This window comes from Toxotes jaculatrix, chromosome 1, assembly GCF_017976425.1.
Source record: "Toxotes jaculatrix isolate fToxJac2 chromosome 1, fToxJac2.pri, whole genome shotgun sequence".
NCBI lineage: Eukaryota > Metazoa > Chordata > Actinopteri > Toxotidae > Toxotes > Toxotes jaculatrix.
The window spans coordinates 20,113,020-20,140,205 of record NC_054394.1 but is presented as its reverse complement, the minus strand read 5'-3'; the positions used below and the strand labels follow the sequence as shown (position 1 = coordinate 20,140,205).

Sequence of the window (27,186 nt, the reverse complement as noted above, 5' to 3'; positions counted from 1 at the left end):
AAAGACATACTGAGACTTGTTGTGGGGGAGTGAGAAAGAATAAAAGAGTTGCTCATGAATTACTACTTTAATATCTACTCAGACAACAGACAAGACATGGGGGCTGCAGCTTTATAGAGCATTAGGTTTGCAGCCACTGTGCCAATACTTATGAGTAACATAAAAATGTATGTGGTCAGGAATGCAAAGCAGTTTCACTGCAACTCTCTGACATTATAAGCAATGCAGCAGCTTTGAAAATACCAACATCACCAAAGGCATCAATGGTATGGTCTTGTAAATGTGCTGCAGTGAGCAAACAGTGCATTTGGTTTTAAAATGCAACTGGACTGGAGATACCAATCATCACAGTTTGTCCCAAAGGACTGCACTGTAAACAAGTCCACCCTTGAACCACATCTCCAAAATCAAACCTCAATCTCATGATTCGCAAATTGCATGATGGTGAATAAAATTCTCCGGCTGTAATAATGATAATGATGGTAGTTCAGTGGAGATGCTTGTAATCTGTCTCTAACACATGTGGGCCATGAATTATTAATGTTGCCCAACTAATTGAGGAGAGGCTGTCAGTGGAAAAAGCCCCTCACCAACCCAAAAAAAGTTCCAAGATCCTGATTCCACCGCTGTGTCTCTGGTGAACTGTCACAAAATAAAAACTAATTTGAGATAATGGATAAATAAGAATGTGAGAAAAGGTCATGGATGAAAACATGCAATGATGCATAGTATGAAAGGGAGAGTAGAAATAGAGTCAGGGGAAGCTAGAGGGGTTGCAGATGAATTCCTGTGCTTGCCCCGGCTGCACTACAAGTGGTCTGGGGCCGGAGTGTTTGTGGGGCTCTTGTGGTTTTTCAGCCAATAAATCCTCTGCACATATTTAATCCAGTCAGATGTGCTGCAGGAGAGGAGCACTGAAGGATGTACGGCCATTACTCAGCAGCCCACATCTGAGAGAGGAGCTAGAGATCAGACATACAGTTACTGACGTACCCGGCATCGATCAGAAAAACAGACACAGGGATCATAAAGGAGGTGTGAAAACCTAGCATGAAAGTTCATTGAAAAGGTTTAAAGCTCAAAAGATTTAATAACCCTGGTGCTCTCATATGCTGCTATTTTTACCATATGATACAAAGCCTGAGAGATCTGAACTTTTACTTTCTGATCTCTTAAAAATAGATATGTTTCTGAATCCTCTATTGTACAGCCATACTAGAATTAAACCATTAGAGATGAAAGGATAAGGGAGTGACAAAAGATATCAACTCAGTCTTTTCTGAGAAATGTGTAAATGCAAATGTTTGTTAATTGCACATCACTTTGAATCTAAACACAACATATTAGTTACATAGCAACATAGCAGTTTTGATGTGTGTGTTGATCTTAAGACATGAGTATTAAATCAGCATTAGCACTGTCAGCAGCCTATACATGAGTACTCGATTGTGTTTTGGCTTTATAGTATTTATGTGATACAACCTGGTCATTACAGTCAGTCTGGTACACTATTTAAAATCTGAATAACCTCCTGATCTGTTGTGTGCTGTTCCACATCTCTAGCCTATCACACTTGCTGTTTTAAGTTCTTTTATTTCAGCAGTTACTACTACTGTGCACATCACCACATTGCTGCTGATTCATTGTACCCTCTTATCCAGTGAAAACTACTCAAAAGATAGAGAGAATGCAGTTTGAAATGTCAACAGCATCACAGTGAACACACAACACAGGACTATCTGAGACTTATTTTGGAGATGGTTTTTCAGAGCATTGTAGGTGCGGTACTTTTCAAGGAGATGAGACACCTGCGCCATCTTCTGTTCATTTTTGGTATTAGAAGGTGTTATTTTTTATTTCAGGCTTACCGTAATAGCCTTTGTCTTGACCTAAATGTATTTATTTTTTCATATATATATATATATATATATATATATGATTATTGTTTCTGCTGTTTATTTATTTAGGCTTATGTCATTATTATGTCCTTCATAGCATATGTCCTCCAACACCTTCATCAGTTTATTGCATCCTGAGATTTAGGTCTCCTCACTTGTGGTATATGCTCAGAATTCTGACCAAAGACATTTCATGGGCTTGGGACCCTTCTAACTTAAATTTACATCTAACAAAATACAATAAATAAACAACAAAATAATTCTTCGTGAATTGAATTTTTGTTAGAGAAAGGGCGCTTAATCATGACCTGTGTATTTCTAAAATTCTGCTATTCTGCATAAAGTTGTTCATATTTGTTTCTACTATTGAGGAAAGACATTCAAAACAAGTGGATCACATGATGCAAATGCTTTGACATGAAGAAAATCTAAAGACACCAGTAAACTCTAAAGGTAACCTCCCCTCATAAATTGCTTGCATTGCATAGGCAACATCTGGAATAATAATAATTCCTACTGAACATTTACAGTTTAAAAAATGGGGGGGTTCAAGTGCAGCACCGTCCGGTCTAACAGCAGGATGATGACAGCCCTGTTCATTTTTTGGAGATATATTTTTATTCTCAGGCAATCCTGAGGTTACCAGAGATGGGTCCTTGTAGCCGCTACAGTTAGCCCAGCAGCTAGTCAGCCATTGGCCGGTGTGAGCCTGAGCATCCTTCTAGAAAAATATCACTGGAGGTAAAAGACACGGAGTGCACTTATATAGCTAAAGTAAAATCCGACAAAGGGAATCTCTTTGAAGACAAAGAGTATAAAGGTATGGATTTCACACCATCAATAAAAAATTGCAGTTTAACATGTAGCTGTTTAAGAAATCGTTTTTAGTCGCCTTTGCTCGCACAAAACGAGTTGTCGCAGCGTCCCTCTGTGCTCTTTGTTTATGACGGTTGAAAACGTCGTGGAAAGACGGGATTTTTTTTTAATACATGGATTTAGAATAAGTGTATTTATTTTATATTGATATAGGTTTAACTGACTCCCGGCTAAATCGGGGCATTAGCCGCATGACGTTAACGAGTAAGCTAGCTTCCAAGCTAACAATGGGACTGGGAGATTAGGACCACCGTTCCCCGCTTACTAAACTGATTTGATCTAGCTAGCTAGCATTGACATACCACCAGTTATAGACAAGACTGCAAACGAAACCAGAAGAGTGTTTTTTACATCGTTTAAACTGACGCTACGTGAGTTAGTGTTGCTTATGTACTGCTAGCGTCTGCCTATGAGCTTAGCCGGTGTCTCCAGTGGAGCTAAGGTTTTTAACTTTGAATAGAAGGCCGACATTTTAACTTGTGAGAACTTCATTTCTAATTGAGTTTAGCGCCCTTTACATGTATCTAATCTATAATAACCGTGTATCTGCAACATTAGGTGATAAATCACTGTAACCATAATCGCTTTTTATTCGTTCTTTAGTCCAAATCAAAGACGGGCCGATTTGCGTTGGTATCACTTCCCCTGACCCGGTTTGAGGCGAGTTTCAGTGTCCCAGTGTTAACCTCGGTTGATATGACGACATGAAGTTAGTAAAAGCAATACCAGCACTGTGCAGAGCATACTAACGTTACATAAAGTAAATAACATCATCCTGGGTAACCTCGGTATCCAGTTTATTTATGTGAGGCTTTAGCTAGCAGAAGACCCAGCCAGGAAATACTGTTCAATGACAGTATTTACTAAAAAGAAGAAAAATAAAACGTTTCTGTGAGTAGCTTTTCAGAAGCAAAGAAGGCTTTATAAGTCATTGTTTCCTTGATCTCTCTCACACACATTCGTACACAAACACACCCAGACAGCTCCAACGTACGTTTGTTCATCTTAAAATCAGATAATCTGATTTTTTTATCTCCTATGGGAGCAACAGGCAGCTGATAAAGTAGTAATAATCTTAACATTTTGATGTAAATGACCTACACATGTAAAATGCATATTCAAATGAGAGCCTCTGCTTAGCTTATAATAATTACAGGAAGAAAATCTGAGATACGACAGGTGATGTACTTTTGTTCAGCTATTGTTTTATCCATTTTCTCTCTGGTTGCTAAAAAGTATCAACTGTGTGTACACTGCAGTGCATAACTCAAGACAGTCAACCTTTTCATTGTCTTACAAAATATGGACTTCTAAATTGCTATAGCTCCTTCCTCTGCCCCAACCTGAAGTTACATCTGCCTGTGTTTGTTCCTACTATTTGGGCATAGAAAGTTCCAAAATTTGGATCTTTTGATGTTTATAATACGTTTTCTCTCCATAGATGCCTTCAGCAATGGTTGGCAACAATGCTGTCCAGTCTGCCATTCCAGACCTGGGAAATGGAAGTCATTCTGAGGCCATGAAGCAGGTTCTTGGCGTGATTGACAAGAAGGTTCGCAACATGGAAAAGAAAAAGGTAACGGTGGTTCTTTCAAAATTAAAAGGTTATAAATAATTTTGTTTTGTTTAACCCTCAGTAGGTTGTGAGATTTCTGTTGTTGCAGATGTATTATAGTGAATGTCATCAAACTTGTATTATTGTAATAAAAGTGATACAACACAATAATCCTTTTTGCTTATTTGAGAGAACTCAGATAAAGAAACCAATTTTGAATGTCAGAGGTGAAAGGTTAGATTAGGTACTGTATGGCTCTGAGTTTATGAATTGGGTTCCTCTAGTCCAGGGGTCAGCAACCTTAAATACTCAAAAAGCCCTTTGGACCGACTCCCATAGAAAATACACCCGGAGCCACAAAACCGTTTTGACATCTAAAATGAGGATAACACTGCATATATCGTTTTTGTTTTATTTTTTTTCTTTTTACCTGTATGCTATGGATAAAAAACTATTGTGCAAAATTTTATTTCTGCATGTAACAAAAACATTTTGAACTCTTGGTTAATGCTTACTTTCAAATAAAATACTCAGTGTCCTCCTCATATTTATGAAATAAAAATCCAAACTTAAACAATTATTTTATTTTCCACCTACGGCGAACCAAAAATGTTGTCTGCTTCTGTGTTCTGTCATCACTTTATTGCATGCACTGGAGCGTACAGTCAGCTGTCAACCTGAAAATGTTGCCACCAGGGGTTGCACAGCGGCGGCTGTGATGCATATTTTGAGCGACAAAAAATTAAAGATGTTTTATTTTAATGTTACAAGATCACCATAATCCTCAAATTTAGAATTTCATTTAAAAAACAAACTAAAATAAAAATACATTTAAATTAAATACTCATTATTTATTTTACAAAGTCACAGGGAGCCACAGCAGAGGGATGAAAGAGCCACATGCGGCTCTGGAGCCTCGGGCTGCCGACCCCTGCTCTAGTCAATGTTGAGCTTGTCAAATTGTCTTTCATTTCCCTTAGACAGTTTTCTAAATTCTGCATTTTATGTTTTTAAATATTCTTACAGTCCAAACTGGACGACTACCAGGCAAAGAAGAATAAGGGAGAAAGACTGAATCAAGATCAGCTGGTAAGAAAAGACAACCTGTACACAGCTATAATGATAATAATTAATAATAAATGACAAATAACTCACATGCTTCTTATTTTGTTTGTTTATTTTGTCTATTTTGGTATTTTCTGTGTCAGAATCCTGTGTCATCATATGTTCTGGAAAACAGTGCTTCTTTATCTATAACCGCACCCTTTTGTGTTAGAGGAATCTCATTTTATAATGCTTACACAATTCTCAATTCTCAACTTTCGTACCTTGTTGTACCTGAAGGAGGCCTTGACGAAGTACCAAGAGATCACCAACAACCTAGAGTTTGCTCGAGAATTGCAGAAGAGCTTCCTGGCTTTGGGCCAAGAGGTGAGACCCAAGTTACTATAAGTCTCATATGTTGCTGATTGTTCAGACATTTTTATCATTCATTTTAAAGGTTTCATCAGTATGAACTCTTCAGTAAGATTTAGTCGCAGGTTTGGAAAACTACTGTAAAATTCTATGTTGAGATCTTTATAACAAATAATATGCTTACTGTGACCTGTTGTAACCTGACAAGAATTCATACGACCCTGCTCACAACAAGTCCACAACGTCCAGGATGAAGCTTGGCAGGTGATTGTGATTTGTTTGGGGAATTGCACCAAAACTTGTCTGTCTGCATGTGTTCAGGTCCAAAAGGCAGTGAAAAAGTCTGCTAGACGGGAACAGCTGCAGCGAGAGGAGATGGAACAACGGCGGCTCAAGACAGTTTTGGAGCTTCAGTTTTTACTGGACCAGTTGGGAGACGACAGCGTCAGGCAGGACCTTAAGCGGCCTGATGCCACTGGGTCCCCTTTGCTGACTGATGCTGACCTCACATCACTTGATGAGTTTTACAAACTGGTGGGACCTGAAAGGAACTATGATGTCAGGTATGAGGGATCCTGTGATTTCACTGGAATTATCACTGTTTAAATATATTGAATAAATTATGTTGATGTTCTATGAATAGCTGCATTTTTTGAACTTGCTCGGTGAGTAAGGATATTGAAACAGAGGGCCAAAAGCACACAAGCAAACTGGATATTTACCCTGTCGTGTGGCTTGTAGGTTGACTGAACAATATGAAGAGGCCTCACTACACTTGTGGGAACTGCTTGAAGGCCGAGATAAGGCTGTGGCAGGGACCACATGTAAGTATTTTGATCCCCCACCACACAAACATAGTAAATAATATATACAATAGTTTCTGAACGTATTCATATGTCTTCTTTGGGAAGACTCTAAGTTTGGAGTCTCTACAAGCTTTGTACACCTAGAATAGGGCAGTTTGTCCCTTTCTATTTGCTAGACGGTTGCATCATGGTATCAGCCAGGTGGTGAACAGTGCCCTGTGTTTGCCAGGCATAGTGTTTAGAGTTCTGCCCAAACAGTTGATTGTTTTTTGTCTCTTCAGACCAGAGAATAATTTTCCTTGTACTCGTAAAGTCTGCCTTTTGCTCAAATTGGCTTCCGTCTTGCCTCTCTACCATAAAGGCCATAAAGATGATCATTCTTTTCTGTAAACATGTTTTCACTTTGTCATTAGGGGTTACTGAGTGTAGACTGTGGGCTAAATATGGAAAGTTTATACTTTTAAAATTAAATCTACAACAAAAAGTGTAGGGGTCTGAATACATTCTGAAGCCACTGGGTATGTATAAATAGATGTCATTAAACCATGCTTTTGTTTTCTGACTTGTCACACCGTCTTTGCTCCAGATAAGTCACTGAAGGACACTCTGGACAAAGTGCTGCTGAGTGGCTACTTTGACAGAGTGCAGACTCATCAGAATGGGACATGTGATCGGGAAGAGGAACAAGAGGAGCAGGTTGTGGTGGCTGAGTCTAAGGCTGGGGAGCAGCCATCAGAGCCTGGTAACTAAACACCCAGTAGCAAATATGTGTTATATGAGATATGTCTTTGATCCAGTAAGAAAACTGTCTTCACATTTGCTTCTTTTCTCCAGAAGGAACAGCTACTGAAAAATACACAGAGCCAATTAAAGTGGAAACCACAGAGGTGAGATTTCTATGAGCACTGCATAAATCCTGCAGGATAAATCACATTAATCGGCTGCTTTCTTTTTTGTTGTATTTCATTGTTGTATGCTGCCTTGTGTTACAGTTTGTAAACAGACAGTTCATTCCAGAAGCTACATACAGTAGTACAGACAAAGACCAAGTGGAGGAGTGGACAGTGGAGGCTCAGGTATGCTACACTAATTTATCACAGCAATCCTTAACATCACTATGCATATTTCTCAACACTTATAGTGTTTCACTGTACTCTTATGTGCCTGTCACATGTACCTCTGTGTTGAATAGATGGTGAATTCCCTCCAGCACCAGCCTCCAGAGCCAACTGTTACTGTGAACCATGTCAGTCCCTCTCCGGCCACTGACCCAGTGGTTAGAAAGCAGGCAGTGCAAGACCTCATGGCCAAGATGCAAGGGACATACAACTTCATGCAGGTGAGACGGTCCAACATATACTGTAGTGTCCAGCTCAGAGATGGACACAAGGTGATGGTCAAGCACAAAGTCAGGTATATAAAAGGACTCTGGAGACAAGTGTCTTGATGTATAATGATTAGAACTTAAATAAAAATAATCTTTATTTGTGGGGCACTTTTCAAAAAACTAATAGTGTCTCACACTTGGCAAAAAAACTTAAAAACCAACAATAATATGAAGAAATGAAAAAAAAAACTTTAAATGGAACCATAAAATAAGTGAAACAAGATAGGGGGAAAAAAACAAGTAAATATAAGAAATAATACAAAAAAAGATTAATAAAATGACACTGGCTCAACCAGCCTTTTTTTTTCAGTAGCTCATTTCAAAGCCTTGAGAAGGGCTAGTGCTTGCTGATGGAGGACATTGGATTCAGATCTTTCTGTTAAGGAGTAGCGTCACACTATCTTTAAGTGTGATCTGTATCCCAATAATATGTTTACTCTTGTGTTGTTGTCCTAGGACTCCATGTTGGAGTTTGATGGCCAGGCTCTGGACCCAGCCATTGTGTCTGCCCAGCCGATGAAGCCTGTGCAGACTGTTGACCTGCAGCAAATGGGCTGCCCTTCAAGTAAGTGCCAGTTAATTTACTTTTTACGCTGAACAGATTCTTTCTCAGCTTCAGCTGATTAAGGTCTGGTCACTGTTATCCTAAAAGTGCAATACACCTGTAGTAGTTTCTGAAGTGCTTCTTTTTTAAAATTTCTTTCTGAACAGCTCACTCAGAGTCCAGAATTCCTCAAACAAGTGTAGTGTCGGGACCACAGGAATCCTCACAAGTAAGTAAAGTGGATGCACAGCAGGAAGCAGTTGGTGAGAGCTGGTTGTTTTTGATTTGCTGGAAAACGTGGGGCATCCATTTAATAACAAGAGTTGTGCAGGTTATTTCATATAGTATGTGGGCTGTATTTTAAAAGTGCTGCCACATGGATCAAGTGTAATGGCCTCTGACGTGTCATGATATTATCTACTGTGTAGTACAGGGAGATATTAAATATGATTATACAGTAGAAGGGAGCTTTAAGGTGAAAAATCAAAGATCCCATCTCTCACACTGATCTCTCCACAATCCTTGTTTCCTTGCCTTTCAAATTCCCCCCTTCCTCTTGCCCCAGGCCTCGATGTCTCTTTCGTCTGAGCAGTCCCCCGCCCCATGTTCCCTGTCCTCTGCCTTCCCACCTGTCTCCAAACCCACCCACACTGGAGGTATCAATGTCAACGCAGCACCCTTCCAGTCAGTGCAAGCGGTACGCTTTCCATCTAGGTCCTGTCAAAAAATAAAACAGTGGAGTTTGGACTTATTAAACACATTCTATTGAAAGCTCTCCGGTTCCATACTTGTTTATACAAGCTAACGTGGCTCATTAGTGGCAGCAAAACGCTGGCTGATTACTGCTGCACCATCTAAACAGGAAGCAGTTTGAATGCCCCCCATTTCCCAAACCTAAAATACATCTTTCTCCTCAGATGTTCTGTAAAAACTGACTTTTAAAACAAATACAAATAAAGAAAACTTTTCTCTCCCTTTCCAGGTATTTAATATGAATGCACCTGTACCTCCAGCCACTGAAGGCCAAGCAGACCATCTGAAGCAGCCCAGCCAGTTCCCTGGTGGCTATGGACAGGGGTTTAGCAGCCAGTCAGAGAGTACTGTAGAGCAGCCTGACATCCCACAGGAGACATTACAGTCAGGTGAGGCTAGAACTTTGGACTTTGGCTGGTTGCATGTATTTAGTCAAAGCAGTTTATATCCACTGGAAAAACACTTTACATTGTTTGGACATCGCTTCTACAGTCAGTCAGAACCACAACACCCTAAAAGATATATTTTATCTTGTATAAACAAGATTGTTTGCACAAGGTAAAACTACAAGTCAGGATTTGAGGAGGCTGTTTAGTTTTTCCTTCCTGCAAAGGAAAAAAACAGACAAAAGATTAGGGATGCAAATCTTCTCTTTAGGCAAGTATGATATGTACGAATGTATGCATGTATGTCCCAAAAGGCAACTTGAGGTAAGTGTAAGGTCAGAAAAACAGGAAATGGGATTCTCTAAATTATGTTAGCATCGAGCTAATCGCTACTTATTACCACTTGTAGGTTGCGACGGAGCTTCTGCCCCTCGGTACAACGGCTTAGCAAACTTTGCAGGTTGCTGTCTTGCTTTGGGGTGTTTCTAGTGCAAAATATTTCCAAACAGCGGACATGTGCTGAAAAGTTGGTTAGCTACGGTGCTGCTCAATGCTCGCCTGCTAGCTGGTTGCAAACTGTGGAATGGATTTCCTGAACGGCGGCGTGTCTCATTACTCAGTGTCACATTGAGACACGCCTCTGTGGAAATCCATTCCACATGCAGCCAGTTAGCAGAGCAGCCGACAGGGAATCACTTGTGGAGTCATTTCAGTGGACATTAAAGCACAGACATGGTTCATGGATCGGAAATCTTCACAGGTTGGATCGGAAATTTCCAATCCGTGAATTATGTTGGCATCGGAACCCGATACCGATCCTGGATTGGATCGGCCCCATCCCTACAAAAGATGTTTTAGATCGATCTGCATGCTATAAGCATTTTGTATTTTAACTCAGAACTTCATAAAGGACCACCAACCAGTTTATCACAGTCTTAAAAAAGTCTTGTTTGCTGTGGTCCAGTTGTTGGTGGGTTCCAGCCCCAAGACCAGGTCATGTCCCCAGCGGGAGGCCATGAAGAATCCTCTGCAGGTGCAGGCTTTGGACAGTCGGGCCAGTCCTTTTACAACAGCAGGGCTGTGCCGAGGGCTGGACCCAGGAACGCACGAGGCGTGATGAACGGATACCGAGGCTCCTCTAATGGATTTAGAGGTACAAGCGTTACACTGTGTTTTGCAGAGATTAAGTTGTCATGTGGCATCATGATTCATTGTAAGCACACAATAGATATCAGCGTTAACACGAGTCCACTGATATTTAATGTCATTTGTCAACAGGGGGATATGAAGGCTATCGTCCTCCTTTCTCAAGTGCTCCCAGCAGTGGTTATGGTCAAACCCAATTTAACACGTCTCGGGACTATTCTAATAGCACCTACCAGCGGGTAAGGTTTCCTTTCATTATTAACTACTTTATGTACCAGATAGCTCATAGAATATCTGTTATTCAGGTCATTTCAACTAAATTTTCAAATTTGCAAGATTTAGTAGGCTAGTTTTCGTAAATTCTTGTTGTTTCTTCAAGGAGGGATATCAGCAAGGCTACAAACGGGGAGCTGCCCAAGGACCTCGAGGTTTGTCTCGAGGTAATGCTCAAGCAATGCGATCTTAAAGGATTCTTAGGACTGTCAAGTCGCGCCACGTTGAACATTCAGGATTTTTGAATGTGTTCGCCCCAGCTCACTTTTATAACAATGTTTTGTTTCTCATTGGTAATCTTATTTTTTTAACTCCTGGCCTACTTATCAGAGTCAGCCTGCTTTGGTCTGTCTAGATCCTCTTAATGTTTTAACACAAAATGCTGAATTTCACCACATGTAGGATTATCAGCATGTCTGTGTGATGTAAAACAACAAATAGATATTCCTGTAAACTTGAAAGATTTCATTAATTTATTTTTTGTACAAAATAAATGCAAAAAATACCCTGCCACTGTCGATCTAATTCCATGAGAATTATTTTCTTCTGCCCTGTGCTGTCAGCCACCTTTTCCTTTTGATCTCATAATTTTCATAAAGGCATTCAATTTTTTTTTTTTTTTTTTTTTAACCCCAGTCACCTCTTGCGCCATCACCTCTTTGTACGCTGATGTTATTGGTTGAGACTGTTTCAATAAACTTGTGTTCTATTACTTTGGTGAGATGGGTCCTATCTGCCACTAAGCATTGTAGATATTTGATAATTGGAGTACCAGTACTCTGTCGCTGAGCTCTACTGTATGTACTGCATTTAATCACTTTGTAGATTTTAATATTCTTATGTACATTTTTACCATAGCTATACTGAAAATTTCAGTTTGAAATAAGATGCCAGTTCATTCAGCAAGTGATCAAATCTGTTACACAAACTGAAAGGTCATATCTGTTTTATTATCTTGAACTGAGGTGTAAAGTATCGTCAAATGACCATTTCATCCAGCAGCAAGCGATCAGAAACACCACTTGTACATTTTGTGCAAATTATGATGCAGTATTGTTTTAAAGGAACACTTGGCACACAGAAAACATTCGGAAAAAAAAAGAAAAGCATGTATTCCATGTCAAAATTTTGTATAAAGTAAAACCACAGTAAGGCAGAGCTGTCGACTGGATGCAAACAAAGCCTTTAGTAAAAAGTGGCAATAAGTCAACACCTGTTCCCCAGCGCTACAGTCTGCCAGCTAAAAGAAACCACAACATTACATGAAAAAAAGCACAGCAATTACTCCAAACTTTCTTTTTGGGAAAAAATATGCCATGTTGTTCAAATAAAGACCAAGTAATATACATCTGGTGCCTAACACATTGATGTGAACTGAATGCAAAGAAACTCAAAGGTTCTCATGATAACAGACTTTGACTTAAAAATACTGCTGCACTTTTAATATGACACTGGCAATATCTGATTTAATTCTTACTCAGATTTACCATTTTTCAAATGAAATCTTTCAATTAACTGAGCTAATAGAACACATCCAGCGGTTGTTTCAGAAAAATAATCTGATGCAAGGCACCAGACTAAATGTCTATATCCTAATTGATAAAATGATCTTACCATTGAAATGGTTTTATTAAATAAAAATCACGATAAATTAAAATTATCAGAATTTGAACAGGCCAAAATTGAAATGCCCATTGTACTGCTATGCGTAACAAAACAAATTTGCTCTTTAAATTTGCAAACTATAATTTCTTTAGAAATTACAATTTGCAGAAACTTACTGCCACACTGTAACTAACTGCAAACTTCCATTTAAGCATCTGCGGGACTTAAGGTTGTAAGAATTTAGGGGGAAATGTTTGTTGTTTGTAGGGTGATTTCACATCTGTCTTTATTTATAGAACCTAGAATTTATTTTAGCAACAAAATCAGCAGAGTTCAGCTGCAAGTGTGGCCCAAAAATGGCCAGTTCTGAAATGTCCTGTACCTGATTTGTTTTTAGGCAGAGCACACATTTTCTACAACTGAGAAAACTCAGAAAATCTGACTATACCTAACAAAAAAAACAATGTTTTAAGACAGGTAAACATCTGACACATTATGACAGCAACCACGATGTCCATTAAGAAAGTAGCAAAAGTTTTGGTAAAATGATTTCTTGACAAAAGTATAAAGACTGTGAGCAACTTCGAGTCATGAGGGTGCTTCTGGTCTAAAGATCGTAAAATCTGGTGACAGTGGCAGCTGGAGGTGAAAATGAAATGCCTCTTCTACAAAGATCTGAACCCTTGTAGTACATTATGGTTACATGATACTGTGCCTGTTTGCATCAAGAAGTCCTTATTTTGCCTTTTTTGGTGGAATGGTTTTATTAGGGCTTCAAAATTCTGTATATTGGTTGAAACTGCAATAGCGGCTCTCTTGTAATAATAGATAATCTTGCACTCAATTTAAAAAATTTTTTTTGATAAAGTCCAGTGAAACGCTTTTCACCACAAGCCACACATGTAAACTAATCTCTTTTCAGGACGTTTGGGGATATATTTATCTTGTCAAGTCAGAAATTTTAAGTCAAAATGATAACATAAAAATTAATTTTTACATCTTACCGCCCTTAGCAGCTGCACTGAACATATCCAACAGGTCCTTGCATTAAACCTATCAGGTTGTGGAGCCAGTAGCATTTTAGAGGTTCTGTATTTTGAACAGCAAACAGCAGTTCAAGAGAGTTCAAATTATATTTCTGTATAATTGTAATATCAAACATTTGTTAGCATTTGTATTGTCACCAAACTAAGTATGCACATTTTAAGATGCATGTCTTGGTTGGTATCATAATTCTGTTATGTAATCCAAAGATTACAGCTATTATCAAACACTGGCATCATTCAACAGAGATTCAGTTTGTGCTGCTCGCCTTCATCTCAAGTGTCCTCCAAACCCCTAAGTCATGCTGGTTAAAGAGGCCTAAATCTTAGGGGGAATGCTCCTCTGCACACTGGAGCAGAGGTGCTGTAAAAGTCTGATAGTGGAGGCTCAAGTTCTGACAAAATTGTTATGGCAGGTTATGCTGGCCCTGTGCAACTTCTTGGTGGCCTGGTGGTACATCCTGGTGTGTCTGGGGGAGACCTTGCTGGGCCAGGTCTTGCTGTTGTTGTTGTTCATGGTGTTCCTGAGGTGTATCTTGAGGAGCTTGGGGTGCTGGTTGATGCCCTTGTGCTTGGGCCTCTTGTTCAGGATGCAACTGATTGTCCACTGGATGCATCTCTGGGATAGCGTTTCCTTCAACTGTAGCAAAGACACAGATTTAGATTCTCGCAGCTCAGCTTGTAAAATCAAACAACTATCACAAAGACAAACAAGATGGCGCAATCAACACTCACCGTGAACCTCTGGAGGGGGTTCTACTTTCTGTGATTTCAGCCTTTCCATGTGCTCGACTGCCTGTAACAAGGGAGTTTCATGTAAGGTTTTCTTATTTTTGGAAAGTGCACACAGTACTATGGATAGTCACACTCATTTGATAGCTTAAATAAAACATTAACATAGTTTGAGGAAATTCAGTTTTAGTTAAGAAAATGTTCTCAAACTGAGATTCCACCTACAAAAACGACATCTGGTGTCTTGTTAGATGAAACCTCAGTGGAAATAAACAGTATTTTCTTATAAACACACAGCATCAGGTTTGGATGTCAACAGTTTCCTCATTCACTGTTAGACTATAACAAGCGTTGTCTGCACTGAAATATTTCAGGTAACATGGTACCACTGCTTACCTGTTGCAGCTCTATTTTCTGTGCATTAAGCTGCTCCTGTTGTCTCTCCAGCTCATCTCTCTGTTTCTGGAGGTCCACAGCCTTCTGGTTGAGGTCCTGTTCCTGCTGTGCAAGATGCTCCTCAAACTCCCTCATCTCCTCATCTGTGTAAGCCTGGTTCTGCTCCAGGGTCTGACGGACACAAAATGGGTGAGAAACCATTTATTTCTGTTGTACCTCTTGTATTTAAAAGGGTTTTTGGATTGAATTACTCTCAAATTAATACAATCAAATATCAACATGATCAAGTCCCACCTCCCAACTGTCTGGCTCCAAAAATTCTTTTTTCTTTGTAGCAACCAGGAACTCATCTAAAGAGACCAGTCTGTCTTTGTTAGTGTCCACCTATGAGGAAGACAAGAACGGGGAGCTTTTTAGCATAGATTATATATTCTATTACTCACTGGCAAAGTCAAGACAATAGATAAGACATAGAGTGAAGATGCAAAGTCAGCTGGGGTGCAAATTGAGGCACAGGTCCATTTTTTATTTTTATTGTGCCACTACTGTCCACATGTCAAAAGGTGATTATTAAGTTGCATTTTTCTATACACTGAATGCAGCAACAGTCTATTGAATTTATTTTTTTAAAACTTAGAGGTACCTAACAAAAAAACATAAAAAAGCACTGAAAACCTTTCAGACCAGTAAAAAAAGCAACAGCACATAAGTGGAAATGTCTGTAACTTTGTGTACCTCGTTCATAACATGTTCTCTCATACGCAGCCTCTCTTCCTCCATCTCCACCATATCATCCTCTTCGTTGGTGGGATCATAGATTTTTTCCAACTGAAGTCACAAAGTCCGACAGTCAGTGAAAAGATCATTCAATGAAACGTTACACATTTTCAGAGGCCATGGCTTTACCTCTTTGGTGAACAATGCCTCCAGTTCCTGTTCATCAAAGAAGCCATCTCCATTGGTATCTGCATCATAAAGAAAGAAAAAAAGACACCAGTGAACAAATACATAATTTTCAATTATATCTGATAACACGTTATGTAGCGCTGAATGAATGGACATCATTCCTCAAGTCTTTAACAGTTCATGGATGGTGAAGGTTTTACCATGCAAGTTGAAAAAGGTCTTAGGGTCAAAATCTTCAGGGTCTAAGCCATCAGCCTCCTCCCACACCTCCTTCAGCTGATTCTGGCTACCCTGCAACATGGCAGCAAAATCACATTAGAAATGCAGGTGGATCAAAAACAAAATCTGGACAGAAAAATTCAACACTACACAGATTTTCTTTTCACTGGCTGAAATGGATCACGTTATGTGTTTGTGTCATGTTGTCTGTGCCCCTAAATCAAACTTACTGGGTGGTTGACTTTCGGGTGGTCAGCATGCTTCTTCCTCATTTCCTCATAGTGTTCTTCCTCTTTCTTTCTTTCTTCCTCATCCAGTGTTTTCAGGTGTTCCCGTCTGTCGTGCTCTTTCATCATTTCGTACCTCTTGAACTCCTCATGTCTTTCTTTGTCATAGTTCTCCAGATCCTTAGTGGCCTTAATGCAGGGAAAGAATTTTACAAGGGCTGGAAATTTAGCTTGACTCCAATTAACAGTTAATATGGTGGAACAGCACTTTTTTTTATGTTGTTAGACCTGTACTATACCTGTACTATATAATGTATTGTTTACTGAGATTTCTTAATGCTTTTATCCCTCTCAGGCAGCCATTAATTTTCCATTGTTTTATTTTGAATGAAATTCAACTTGTACAGACTTCAGGCAATACATCATTGTAAACATCATGTTTAAAATAATTAGTATAATAATTAATAATTAAAGTCCCTTTAACACCCTTTTAGCATGAAGTAGCAATGAAATTTACCGATTTTATGAGCCGATCTAGGTCATCCACTTCAAAGGTATGAGGGTTCATATGGTTCAAGTACTCAAACTGTTTCAGCAGAGCCTGGTGGTCTACTGCAATATCTATTCAGGGAGCAATTGGTAAAATAAATTAAAACATATATACGTGTATACACACACACACACACACACACACACACACACACTATAGAGAGAGAGAGGGAGAGAGAGAACTTTGCATTTTCCTTATAATTTATTGACCTTCAATGTACTATTTCATTTGCAGCATCTCATTTTAAATATACATCAAGCTGAAGCAGAAATTTTGTTGCACAACATACCATTTCCTCCTTCAATGTCTTGCTTGGCCTTAATCAGGGTTCGTAGACGGTTCACCTCCTGCCTCTTCAACTCATCCAGCTTTGTCCTGACATGATGGCTGACAAAGTCCAGCTCTTTGGCAAGCTTACCTTGCTGTATAATACATAAATGACACAAAAGTTAGCAATATGTACACTTGGGAGTTGTGGCAGTACATATAATAAATAAAGAAATTAATGAAACCTTTCATTAAAATAACTTTGGGGCAAAATTCCAAAACAGAAGAAGAAATTGGTAGTAAAAAAATCTACGATTCCCGCAGAAGATTTATCACATTCCTGGACAAGTGAAAGCCCATAATTTACCAGTCAGAGTGCTAACTTACAAAGAGTTTACTTATAGCTGCTGGAAACTTCCTGCCATGCTAATAGGACTACAGAAAAGAAAAACAGGATACCTTGATGTCTTCCATGTCTGTATTGTGGAGCTTTTCTCTGAAATGCTGATCTTTCTCTAGAAAGTCGATGACTTCCCTGAGGTAGCGGTCATAGTGGAGTCCTGTGTCCTATAACATGTAACAAATCACATGTCACTTAAAAACCGTAAGTAATAGAGATAACACACTTAGTAGTTCTACATGATCATCACCTTTGTGTTCTGCATATTGAGTAACCTTTTAAGGGATATGTGCCTGCTAATTAACATAATAGATACTCCAGGTCCAGATGTTAGATGTAGAGATGGCAGGTTGTGTCATGAAAGCCTACAAACTGTATTACTGCCTTCTGTTGCCATATTATGCTGCAGCTGTTCTGTTGTTAAAGACTACTTACATATTCCTCAAAAGAAAGGTTGCATTTATGTGCACTTTCATGTCTAGACAGAATCTATATGGTATTTGTTTAAGGTGTTGAGCCACTATGTCAAAATTTAACATGGATAAAGCCTTCCTGAAACAAAAATCACAGACTCTAACCTGTGCATTCACACTCTCATTTAAAATAGTCCTGGTGCTGTTACGAAACTCTCTCCTGTTTGCTACCTTACAGTGAAGCAGCTGATAACGGCGGCACAACTGCATATTATCAGGGCTGTGTCTAACAAATAATTTATGCTGACTGATTTGTGAACATCGATAAATCATTTACTGTATAAGATGTAACAAGGAAATGCATATCACAAGTTACCAAAGCCCACTTAAATACCAATGAAAGCCAGATCAGAATTCTTATTTGTAGACAGCTGCTAAATGCTAAATTTGTACACTTGTGGGATCATTTTATGGCTACCTACCATGTAATATAAAAGAGCAGGAATTGTGCTTTATGATGAATTTTAAACTAATATATTCACAGATAAGTGTTATGTGCATCCTGCGTCTTCTCACCACACTAGCTGGAGGCTCTTCAATTTTTTTCTCCGGCTCTTTGACTTTTGTCTTATCGATACCGATGGGCACTGCCTCTGAACACAGAAGCTGGACCAGCAGCAGAATCCAGCCAGTGAGAAGGGCCCGGCTCCAACACATCTGGAAATGAGGACATTTACCGTTAGAACAGATCTATATTACAATGCTTTACAGTCTGTGAAGATAGATGACCAACATGACCTAAGGTGAACAAGGACCTTCGTGTGTCCAGTACCCTCGTTCGCTCTTTTTCTAACAGCCCTTTTAGCCTGCAGAGTTTGCACATTATTGGCCAGGTAGCTAATAATATCCAGAGGAAGCTTTAGCTCAGCCACTGACAGATTTAGCTAATGACAATCAAGCACCGAAAAGCTAGCTACTCATGTAACATGAAGCTGTCAGTCTGAACAGCGCAGCCAATGTCCATGACACCAAACGTTATGTTAAAATCGTCATTAACAAAGCAGCACAGACGTGTCTCACTTGTATACTGACTTTATTTTGAATCCTGGACATCATCTGTTCTGCTTTCCTCCCGTCAGCAGCTAGCTGGCTAGTCAGCACGGTAGGTTGTGGGAACGGTATCGTCAACCGTAGTGGTCGGTTCAGTTTTCTGTCACCAGCAAGTTGCGTTGCATTGAATCGTACGTGGCGAGATGACGACAGAGCAGGTGGGCGGGCCCTTCGTGTCTGATCGAATCGATAACGATTATTTGGAAGCGTGGAGGTCAGAGAACATACACAAGGTAGATAAAACCAGTTGTACTGAATGATAAAGAGTGGCTTTTTCTATTGTCAAAGTTTTACTGACTTCCCACTCAAAATATGAGTTTGCATCTGACATTCTTTCTCTCTTTGTCATTCTTTAGTGTCCTCTCTCTGTACACACTAAAGCGTGTAAATACCCCCAAAACTGAACTTCCATTTAAGTTTTAAGTCAACTCAGGGAAGCAGCAGTCTGTGATTAATGGGCCCAAGTCCACCTCTCACCCCAGACCTGCTCACTGGCCTCATGGGGAAATCTTAGATGGAACCTTGTGGTTGTACTTACAGATGGTCATACTCCTCGCAATGCCTCTTCATCTTACAGGCTGATGAAAACAGGACCATTGTTCCAAAGACATTTGATTTGAGCAGTTTTCTACTGTAAGCCGTTTAGTCAGCCATTTTTGATTAGAGTTTATTGTAAACACTAGACACTGGGGATCCATAGGTCCCATCTGATGTGGTTTGTAAATGTACATTATCTGGGTAATTTTTAGCTTGATCTTATTTTCATTTTTTTAAGTCTAAAGTCACTGAGGCATTGATGAGATGTGGGCAGCCTACAACACTCGCCTTGTAAATGGTCTTCACTTTAACATCAATGTCAGGTGCAGAATCACGTGCTGAGCTCTCGTCTCTCCAGCAGAGAGCGCTGTTGTGATGTCTTGGCTGAGTCCATTAATGGTGTGTGTTCAGACTTTAACTGGTCAAATTTGCCAGAAGGCACGGGAGTTAATGAGTGTACAATTAAAACCAACTGGAAACTATGATCCTTTTTTAGTACCTGCACCTGCAGCAGTTGCTTTGTTGATTGAACATAATTATAAACATTGAAAATTACAGTAAATCAGATATAGATTTCAATTCTGTTCAAATGAGTTACCCTCTTGCTGTTAAACACCCTAAACAGCTGCTTGGACCAGCCTCGATAAAGACATAAATTTGTTGCCTGGGAGTTGTAAAACCGTTGGCTTTCTACTGGATGCATGAGAGCTAGAATAGAAATACAAAAAGAGTTTTTACGAGCTTTGGCAGGTACAGCAAGACAATGAATCTAAATTTTTATCTGGATCAGCTGGCTTATGACTAAATATAACATCCCTGCCCTGTAGATGTCACTGTAATAGTTCAATGATCTGGAAGGCAATTCATCATTGTCTTAGATCATAATTGAAGCATGGAAGGTGAAAGAAAGCTGGAGCATATGGGGAAGATCAGCACTTCTTTTTAATCAACAGCTATATGATGATTAAATGCTCTGCACAATTAAGAGGACACTGCTGTCTAAATATTACCCCACACAGTGTGTTAATAATTCAGGCACTTTGAGACACCTGTACACACTCTCCTGAGATTAAGAGGTAATTTGAAAAAAGAAATGCATTTCAGGAATGATGTTATTGATTTCCTATGTGGGAAACTACCAGATAGATTAGGGTCTGAATTATTTTTAAGCTGAAGAGGTGAAAGTCAGAGGAGGAGAAGAGAATCTCTATTACAATTTCTACTCAGCACCTTTAGTAAGCTGTGATTCAGCGAGAGGAGGCTCTCTGAGGAGAAGACAATAACATTGAGTCACCTTGCTGCATTGTGAGCCTCTGGCAGCCGAGAGGCAGGAATCAGCAGCAGTAGCAGCAGAGACCATACTGCAGAGCTTCACTGGACTGCGCATCAGTGTATTTGTGTGTGTAAATTAGTATGGATAAGTGGATGTGTATGTAGTGAGGATGATAATAAATCATATCAAGGTCACATAACAGCAATTGAGTGGGGATACAAGATGATTACACTGCAGTATGTGTGGAGTTCCAGCTACCATGTGCTTCATTTTGCAGACTGGCTGAGGAATATACAAGTTAACTGTGCACCTATTGATAACAAATGTAATGTATTTGTGTGATCACTGATTAATCCAGACAGTATTTAAGCCCGTTGCAGCTCTCTGCTGTTGTCTGCGTGACCTTACAATGCAAAACACTTGTTCCCCATTATACAGCATGGTGTCTTCTTAAAATCAGTTGTAATTGTCAGGTGCCTATGATTCACACATTTAATTTGTTCCTTTATGGTAAAATACAGAATGTGGATGAAAATAAAGGAAAAACAAACATATATAACAAGTGTCTTATTAAGGTGTTGGGCCACCATGAGCTCTTAAAACAGATTTATTGCTCCTAAGAACAGACAGATACTGGTGGAGGGCACATCTGACACATCTCCTTTAGGCTGTCGAAGAGGAATAGATTTAGTGACATTAAAGGCCTAAACCTATGATTCACATCAGTTTCAAACTTATCAACTCATTCCCTAGCCCACTATGCCCTGTATTAAAGCATGTGCATTTGTTGTTTCAGCACTTATTTATTCAGCTATTCCATTTAATTTGTCACTTTTCTGCAGATCTCACTTATTTAATATTTCATTTCTTGATGTGTCCTATATGAACAGAAACCCTACATATAAGGGAAGAGACATAGAGGTTAGAAATCCTTTTATCCTTTGACTTTTCTGTCATGTAGATAAGACTTTAAAAGATTTACAATGATCTGGTTTCTGCACATCTGCGGTGCTATAATGGGTTTTTAGAGGAAGTATTTTATCTCCCACTACCTTTGAAGAACAGTGCCTTAAACCACTGGAGAATGTTTCAACAAAGCCTCCCCAGAAGGAAATCAGAGATCAAATATTTTTAATGTTGACAGGTGTTTGTTGCTCTCTGTCCACTGACACATTATTTTCCTTTCACAAAGTACACATCAACACTACTGTAATCTTCATCTCATAGGAAACACATGAAAGTTTGGGGTAAGGTATCTCTTCATGTCTGTACTGGTATACCTTTTGCTCTCCCCCAGTTAAAGCACACAATGTTACATGGAGATGATCATATAATAATGTATTTATATAAGAGAGCATAGCATGATGAAGTCAAACCTTGCTGCTTGCCTCTTTTGCTCAGCAAAATAATTCCTGTGCCAACACCACTGTGACTTTGAATTTTGCCTGCCCTCACATAGCCCAAGTGAAATTTATGGGCAGCATTGGTAAATTGAGCAGGTCTGTTTGATGCAGTGTAAGCATTATAGTAATGTGTCACGGTCAGGGAGGCTCTCTGCCCTCACAGTGCAACTGCAATGAAGGTGATGTGAGGCTGACAAACTTCACAGCTTCCAGTACAATAATATATATATGGAAACACACATATTCACACATGTAGGAAAGTTTTGCTCCATGCATACATACAGTGACACATTTATACAGACCCTGTAGCAGTCAAATGTTTATTATTTCTTTGGCTCAAGGTATTTCTGTGCAAGTGAAAATTTTATGGCTATAGGGCCCCACTTTTGGGGGGCTCCCCCCTGGAAGTCTCTTTACATCCTTTGGCTCTCAAATGTAGCTGTGCATTTTTTTCATCCTTTGAAAAAAGAAACAGTTTTGGAAGGTTATTGTAACAGCAAGGCATATGAATCAATAGGTAACCTAGCATATATTGCAACTTTTGTTTAACAATTCTTTTGAAGTGTCTACATGCTGAAAATGCTGACTTTGTCTTTGTCCAACTTTTATTAAATCTGCTTTAAAGGAGACTCATGGTATCTTCGGCCTGGATTTTCACAGTTTTGGCATCATGACTCACACAAGGACAAAGCTGACGAACATGCCTCCAGTCTGAGCTGATGTCATGTGGGCTAAAATTAGGGATGGGGCCGATCTGATCCAGTATCGGAATCGGGTTCCGATACCAACATAATTCGCGAATCGGAAATTTCCGATCCAACCTGTGGAGATTTCCGATCCATGAACCATTTCTGTGCTTTAATGTCCGCTGAAATGACTCAGGTGATTCCCTGCCGGCTGCTCTGCTAACTGGCTGCAAAATGTGGAATGGATTTCCTGAACGGAGGTGTGTCTCAATGTGACGCTGAGTAATGAGACACGCCGCCGTTCAGGAAATCCATTCTACAGTTTGCAGCCAGCTAGCAGGCGAGCATTGAGCAGCACCGTGGCTAACCAATTAATAATTAACTTTTACACTCAAACGATAAACCAAAGCGGGACACCATAACAGGTAAGTCATACAGGTAATTCACACACCAACAATATATTACTTACATACTAATGCCCCTTCTAGGTACAGCAGGAAGAAAATGAACCGTGAGTGAGCTTCCGCTCCTCGGGATGTTTGAGAAAAACCTTGATTTGTTGCTTCTACAAGAGCCAGTATACTTAATTTGTGCTGATCAGATCAAGTATCCCTTTTTATTTCTGTTTTATTTGGAGAGGGGTAGTCTAAATGAAGGTTACCCTTTATGGGTATCTCTTGAATTTAATAAATATTGACTGTTAACAGGATTTCCTGTTTTTCTGACTTTCTTTTCTGACCTTATACTTACCTCAAGTTGCCTTTTGGGACATACATGCCTTCATTCGTACACATCATACTTGCCTGTAGAGAAGATTTATTACAGCATCATATAAAATCAGCAATAATTAAAGCTGCAAGCAGTGATGGGCGGGCCCTCGCACCCCTTGCGACCCGTGGGAGTTGCAGCCAGTGCAGCCATGCACAAGAGTTCTTCTATGTCCTCTCCTCTCTCCTGCTCTTCTCCCCAGAGAAGCACAGCAGGATACAGCAACAGAAAAGACATGCCCCCCCCCCCCCCCCAGCAGGGGGCGCTATGGGTGTATCACCATATGAGCATATAAATGAGTTGAGAGTGTGAAGTTCATTCTGATTATCTGTGCAGAGCAAACATGTCATTTTGTTTAATGGACAGTGTGTTATTTGTAAATTACTTTAGTGTTGTTTAGAGTTTGTGTAGACATTTCAATGGTGTTATTTTCAGCCACATATGTTAAGAATACCAGGATGTCCTTGGTTAAATATATCCTGGTATTTGTGGATATATATATGAAAAAGTTAACTTTAATGGACATTTGTACTTTGAGTGAGTTGTATTTATGTGACTACGTGTGTAATGTGGTTACTAGAAAGTTGTATGTTAAGAGTAAAATGTAAAAAACTTAATTTGGTTTGATGGACAGTGTGTTATTTGTTAATCACCTTAGTGTTGGTTAGAGTTTGTGGATGGAGGTTGAGGATGTTTTAGTGATTAAAAGCAATTTTACAATGGTTGTGGCTTGTTGATGTACACAGGTGTGCATCATAGCCCTTTTTTCCTTTTTATCTTGACTTAATTTATTTCTACTATGTGTTTATTACTGATACACAACAGAGCTGTTTTGCAACCTTTTTAATCTCTTTTTTTATTTAATGAAATTTGTGTTTTTCCTGTGTTTTATATAGCTGGTGTGCAAGAAAGCTGTGGTGCAGCCTTCTTTACTTATATTGTTTTTTTGTCATGCACAACAGAGATGTGTGCTGCCATTTGTCCTTTACTTATATTCTTATTTTGACTGTGTTTCTATTGGTGATACAGAACAGAGATATGTTGCAGTCTTTTTTACCTGTTTTTCTGAACTTATATTTTTATATGTACTGTGTTTTTATTGCTGGAGCACAACAGAGCTCTGGTGCATTTTCTACATTTCTACTGTGTTTGTGTGCTCTTTACATGTCAAAATCCTTTGCTTTCTCTACTTTCTCAACAAAAGAACTATTTCAAATCATATACAATCATGTACATCCACAGACAGATAATTCAAAAATACATAACACATTATAGATTATATGTCATTTGTCAGAAAGCAAAAGGCACTGGTTATGGTACACCTAGTACACTAGGGTGGGGTTCAATTCCCTGCAGTGCCCTGCTAATAGATTGATGATGTAAGATCCACACAAAATCCTAAATCTACACAGCTTGTCATGACAACTCCATGTTAACACATCTATGTAGAATGTTTGTATTTCCATTATATAACATTTATGGCTCCAAGTAAAAGGAGCTCAACTGCACCAATGCCTCCACTATCTTCACTTCACTTCTTTCCAGCAGCCCAAATCTCATCTGCTCTCCAGATATACAGAGACATACATATGTACAAAAGACGTCTTCTCCCCCAGTAAGTGTGTATGTGTGTAGCATAATATGAGCAAGTCAATGTGTTCTCTTTTGTATGCTGATCAGTGTCTCCCTCTTCATCTGGTCTGCTTTCCAGTGAACTACATGAAAAATACACAACTACTTGAAAAATACACATATTTCCTATTCCAAATAGTTTGTGTTAGTTTGCGCTATTTGTGTATCATGATATCAGAACATCAATCTGTTCTGAATCACATGATCGTATAGTAAGGCGTCAAAATCGACCAAAAAAAGTCAAAAAAAATTTTTCCTTAAAATGTCATAAAAAACGTCATAGTATAGTAAGGCGTCAAAATAGGCCAAAAAAAGTCCAATTTTTTTTGACCTCAAAATGTCATGAAAAACGTCATAGTATAGTAAGGCGTTTTTTTCGGCCAAAAAAAGTCAAAATTTTTTTTGACCTCAAAATGTCATAAAAAACGTCATAGTATAGTAAGGCGCTTTTTTCGGCCAAAAAAAGTCCAAATTTTTTTTGACCTCAAAATGTCATAAAAAACGTCATAGTATAATAAGGCGTCAAAATCGGCCAAAAAAAGTCAAATAAAAAATTTCCTTAAAATGTCATAAAAAACATCATAGTATAGTAAGGAGTTTTTTTTCGGGCAAAAAAAGTCAAAATTTTTTTTGAGCTCAAAATGTCATGAAAAACGTAATAGTATAGTAAGGCGTCAAAATCGGCCAAAAAAAGTTAAAAACATTTTTTTCCTTAAAATGTCATGAAAAACGTCATAGTATAGTAAGGCGTGAAAATCAGCCAAAAAAAGTCCAAATTTTTTTTGACCTAAAAATGTCATAAAAAAAACGTCATAGTATAGTAAGGTGTCGAAATCAGCGAAAAAAAGTCAAAAAAAAAATTTTCCTTAAAATGTCATAAAAAACGTCATGGTATAGTAAGGCGTTTTTTTCGGGCAAAAAAAGTCAAAATTTTTTTTGACCTCAAAATGTCATGAAAAACGTCATAGTATAGTAAGGCGTTTTTTTCGGCCAAAAAAAGTCAAAAAATTTTTTGACCTCAAAATGTCATAAAAAAACGTCATAGTATAGTAAGGCATTTTTTTCGGCCAAAAAAAGTCAAAAAACTTTTTTGACCTCAAAATGTCATAAAAAACGTCATAGTATAGTAAGGCGTCAAAATCGACCAAAAAAAGTCCAAATTTTTTTTTACCTCAAAATGTCATAAAAAACGTCATAGTATAGTAAGGCGTTTTTTTCGGCCAAAAAAAGTCAAAATTTTTTTTGACCTCAAAATGTCATGAAAAACGTCATAGTATAGTAAGGCGTCAAAATCGACCAAAAAAAGTCAAAAAAAATTTTTCCTTAAAATGTCATAAAAAACGTCATAGTATAGTAAGGTGTCAAAATCGGCCAAAAAAAGTCCAAATTTTTTTTGACCTCAAAATGTCATGAAAAACGTCATAGTATAGTAAGGCGTTTTTTTCGGCCAAAAAAAGTCAAAAAATTTTTTTGACCTCAAAATGTCATAAAAAACGTCATAGTATAGTAAGGCGTCAAAATTGACCAAAAAAAGTCCAAATTTTTTTTGACCTCAAAATGTCATAAAAAACGTCATAGTATAGTAAGGCGTTTTTTTTCGGCCAAAAAAAGTCCAAATTTTTTTTGACCTCAAAATGTCATGAAAAACGTCATAGTATAGTAAGGCGTCAAAATCGACCAAAAAAAGTCAAAAAAAAATTTTCCTTAAAATGTCATAAAAAACGTCATAGTATAGTAAGGCGTCAAAATCGGCCAAAAAAAGTCCAAATTTTTTTTGACCTCAAAATGTCATGAAAAACGTCATAGTATAGTAAGGCGTTTTTTTCGGCCAAAAAAAGTCCAAATTTTTTTTGACCTCAAAATGTCATAAAAAACGTCATAGTATAATAAGGCGTCAAAATCGGCCAAAAAAAGTCAAAATTTTTTTTGACCTCAAAATGTCATGAAAAACGTCATAGTATAGTAAGGCATTTTTTTTT

General features: G+C 38.6%; 2 protein-coding genes across 4 annotated transcripts; one reads left to right on the top strand and one right to left on the bottom strand.

The window, feature by feature from the left end:
• Positions 1–2,580: 2,580 nt before the first annotated feature.
• caprin1a (cell cycle associated protein 1a) lies at positions 2,581–11,558 on the top strand. 2 transcript variants are annotated; one of them, XM_041065055.1, is made up of 17 exons: positions 2,581–2,718; positions 4,216–4,350; positions 5,356–5,418; positions 5,674–5,760; positions 6,067–6,308; positions 6,487–6,569; positions 7,138–7,293; positions 7,386–7,438; positions 7,544–7,627; positions 7,744–7,890; positions 8,395–8,503; positions 8,650–8,711; positions 9,048–9,179; positions 9,465–9,624; positions 10,586–10,774; positions 10,900–11,006; positions 11,147–11,558. In XM_041065055.1, the coding sequence occupies exons 2-17, from the start codon at positions 4,216–4,218 to the stop codon at positions 11,231–11,233; spliced, it is 1,896 nt and encodes a 631-aa protein (XP_040920989.1). In that variant the 5' UTR covers positions 2,581–2,718; the 3' UTR covers positions 11,234–11,558. The 2 variants fall into 2 exon arrangements, with proteins under 2 accessions (XP_040920989.1, XP_040921071.1); XM_041065137.1 differs by lacking the exon at positions 9,048–9,179.
• Positions 11,559–11,969: 411 nt separating this feature from the next.
• nucb2a (nucleobindin 2a) lies at positions 11,970–19,014 on the bottom strand. Of its 2 annotated transcripts, none has more exons than XM_041065322.1 (13): positions 18,891–19,014; positions 18,375–18,515; positions 17,445–17,552; positions 17,008–17,140; positions 16,686–16,789; positions 16,172–16,357; positions 15,923–16,013; positions 15,723–15,781; positions 15,552–15,644; positions 15,111–15,200; positions 14,817–14,987; positions 14,424–14,484; positions 11,970–14,328 (listed from the first exon to the last, which is right to left on the bottom strand). In XM_041065322.1, exons 1-13 carry the CDS (start codon positions 18,912–18,914, stop codon positions 14,096–14,098), a joined length of 1,494 nt encoding a protein of 497 aa, XP_040921256.1. In that variant the 5' UTR covers positions 18,915–19,014; the 3' UTR covers positions 11,970–14,095. The 2 variants fall into 2 exon arrangements, with proteins under 2 accessions (XP_040921256.1, XP_040921170.1); XM_041065236.1 differs by having other exon boundaries at positions 18,879–18,941.
• Positions 19,015–27,186: the final 8,172 nt, after the last annotated feature.

Bases quoted from the DNA above. Each gene is read 5' to 3' on its own strand.
- caprin1a (XM_041065055.1), top strand. From the start codon at position 4,216: ATGCCTTCAGCAATGGTTGGCAACAATGCTGTCCAGTCTGCCATTCCA. The intron at 7,294-7,385 runs GTAACTAAACAC...TCTTTTCTCCAG, and splicing joins GGAGCAGCCATCAGAGCCTG to AAGGAACAGCTACTGAAAAA. The intron at 9,625-10,585 runs GTGAGGCTAGAA...GCTGTGGTCCAG, and splicing joins ACAGGAGACATTACAGTCAG to TTGTTGGTGGGTTCCAGCCC.
- nucb2a (XM_041065236.1), bottom strand. From the start codon at position 18,914: ATGATGTCCAGGATTCAAAATAAAGTCAGTATACAA. The intron at 16,358-16,685 runs GTAAATTTCATT...CCCTGCATTAAG, and splicing joins TAGATCGGCTCATAAAATCG to GCCACTAAGGATCTGGAGAA. The intron at 15,645-15,722 runs GTAAAGCCATGG...TTGTGACTTCAG, and splicing joins AGGCATTGTTCACCAAAGAG to TTGGAAAAAATCTATGATCC.